The 1,935-nt window shown below is 54.0% G+C and overlaps 1 protein-coding gene across 1 annotated transcript in view; it reads right to left on the reverse strand.

Moving 5' to 3' along the window:
• Positions 1-443: 443 nt before the first annotated feature.
• TMEM184A (transmembrane protein 184A) overlaps positions 444-1,935 on the reverse strand; it is a 4,748-nt gene continuing 3,256 nt past the window's right edge. Inside the window, exons 6-8 of the mRNA XM_010134996.1 lie at positions 1,415-1,584; positions 1,121-1,318; positions 444-694 (exon numbers count right to left, since the gene is read on the reverse strand). Of these exons, the coding sequence (XP_010133298.1) occupies positions 444-694; positions 1,121-1,318; positions 1,415-1,584 (619 nt within the window). The remainder of the gene's footprint in view (positions 695-1,120; positions 1,319-1,414; positions 1,585-1,935) is intronic.

Consider the following 1,935-nt stretch of genomic DNA (forward strand, 5'->3'; position numbering starts at 1 on the left):
TTTACTCAAACCTGGAGAAACTAGAGCAGAACTGTGCTGAGAAAAGCATTTCTCTCAGGCCTCGGCACTGCTTGGAGGTAAGAGGAGGGCAAGGGGGGTTGGTCTGTCCTGCAGCCTTGTCCCCTCCCTGCCTGGCATCCCCTGGCATGGGCACAGGGCTGGCATCAAGATACCAGCAACCCAGACCACAACACAGGGCTGCTTAGTCACAGGAGCAAAGACAGCCCAGTCCCTAAGACCAGTAGAGATGGGACAGCAGAAGCTGGCACTATTTGATTCAACCTTTCCCTGGGTTATTGCACCTTCCCTTCGAGAGACTGGCTTTTTGGGTAGAGTTCCTGGCTTTTCAGTACTCTGATTAAACTGAGTTGTCTCAGGCTCGAGATGGCTCCCATTTGCATGGGTTTAAACCTCTCCACTGTCTCTGTCCCCTCCAACAACTCCTACAGCTCCTCATCTGACAGGATCAGCACTCTCTTCTCAATGTTCTTGCTCTTTCTGCTGCTCAGTCCATCCATCTTGGAGGCCACATGCCCGTTCTGCCCTGGCGCTTTCCGCTCTGCCTCCTGCGTTGATTGCTGGGTGTACTGCTGGTATGTGGGTGAGAAGTTGTGGATCGCATCCTGCACAATGTCCTGGGGGCTGATGGTCTCCTTCAGCCCACTCGAGATGCTTTGCATCGGGGCAAGGTTTGCTGAAAAACAGGGAGAGTGGGAGGGTGATGGAACATCAGACAGCCCAAGCACTCCAAGACTGGAGTGACACTTTTCCTGTAGAAATTCAAGATCAGGGGCTCATTGTGGGCCACATCAGCTTGCGGTGGCAAGTTCCAAGGAAAAGAAAGGCAAACCCAGCTCCATGTTTCAAAGAGGATAGATCCTTTCCATCAGCATGTGCCATAATGCCAAAATCCCCTAATTGTGCCCATCCACACCAAAGTCTCTCTTCCTGTCCCCTTATGTGCTGTGGCTCATGGGTATTAGGAAGGAAGAGGGAGAAGAAACTCATGGGGCACAGGAGAAGGAAATTCCTCTGGTGGTTTTTAGCATCCCATTGGTAATGCTGCAAGGGGGTTCTCTTTTCTGAGTCACTAACGAAGGAAGAAGAGAGGAAGCGTTACCTGTTGCATTTTCTTTCTTCTCTCTGTACACCTCGCAGGTGAACGCGTAGCGCAGGGCAATGGAAGCAAAGAGCATCTCAATGCAGATGATGAAGTTCTGGTAGCCAGCAGCCACTGTCCCAGCTCCCACCTCCTTCCCATCGATGATCTGGACTTCTGGGATCACCCCACATTTCTCCAGGATTGCCAGCAGTGTCCCTGTGCAGGGGAAGGGAAAGGGATCAGCTCTGGTCCTGCATCCCTGGGTCAGGTGGGGCTATGGGAGAAACATTGGGCATCCGTGGTGGGACCCACCTTGCCAGAAGGAGAGGAAGATGACTGCCTTGATGGTGATAAACTTAAGGACTGGCTTAAATGGGCGCAGCAGGTCCATGGTGGCGAAGTAGAAGAGAAAGAGGGCATAAAGCGCCAGGCTGACAGAGAAGTTGTAGATGATGGTGATGTAGAGGTAGCCACTTTGGACACTGTGGGGAGAGAGAGAGCTGCTGCCAGGGCGGTGGGAAGAGAAGCAGGTGCAGCTGGAGGCAAGGAAGGATGAAACGGGGAGGGGAGAAGTACGGAGCTTTGCCTTGGGGAGAGCACAGCCCAGCCGGGGAAGATAAGTCGGGGGAAAGGGGTGGGGGGAGGCTGCTCTCAGCTTATCCTCTGTTGGTGGGACCTTTTTCTTATGGCCCACTGGAGTGTTGTCCCTTTCTGGTTTGGGGACTGAACCTCTGTTCCCCAGTGCTTTGGGCTCCCTGGGCTCTCACTACCCGTGCAGCAGCTTCCCAGGCGGGGGGACTGGCAGGACCGCCTCTCTCCCGTAGAGGAGGAGG

Source organism: Buceros rhinoceros, unplaced genomic scaffold, assembly GCF_000710305.1.
Source record: "Buceros rhinoceros silvestris isolate BGI_N320 unplaced genomic scaffold, ASM71030v1 scaffold11674, whole genome shotgun sequence".
NCBI classification, from domain to species: Eukaryota; Metazoa; Chordata; class Aves; order Bucerotiformes; family Bucerotidae; genus Buceros; species Buceros rhinoceros.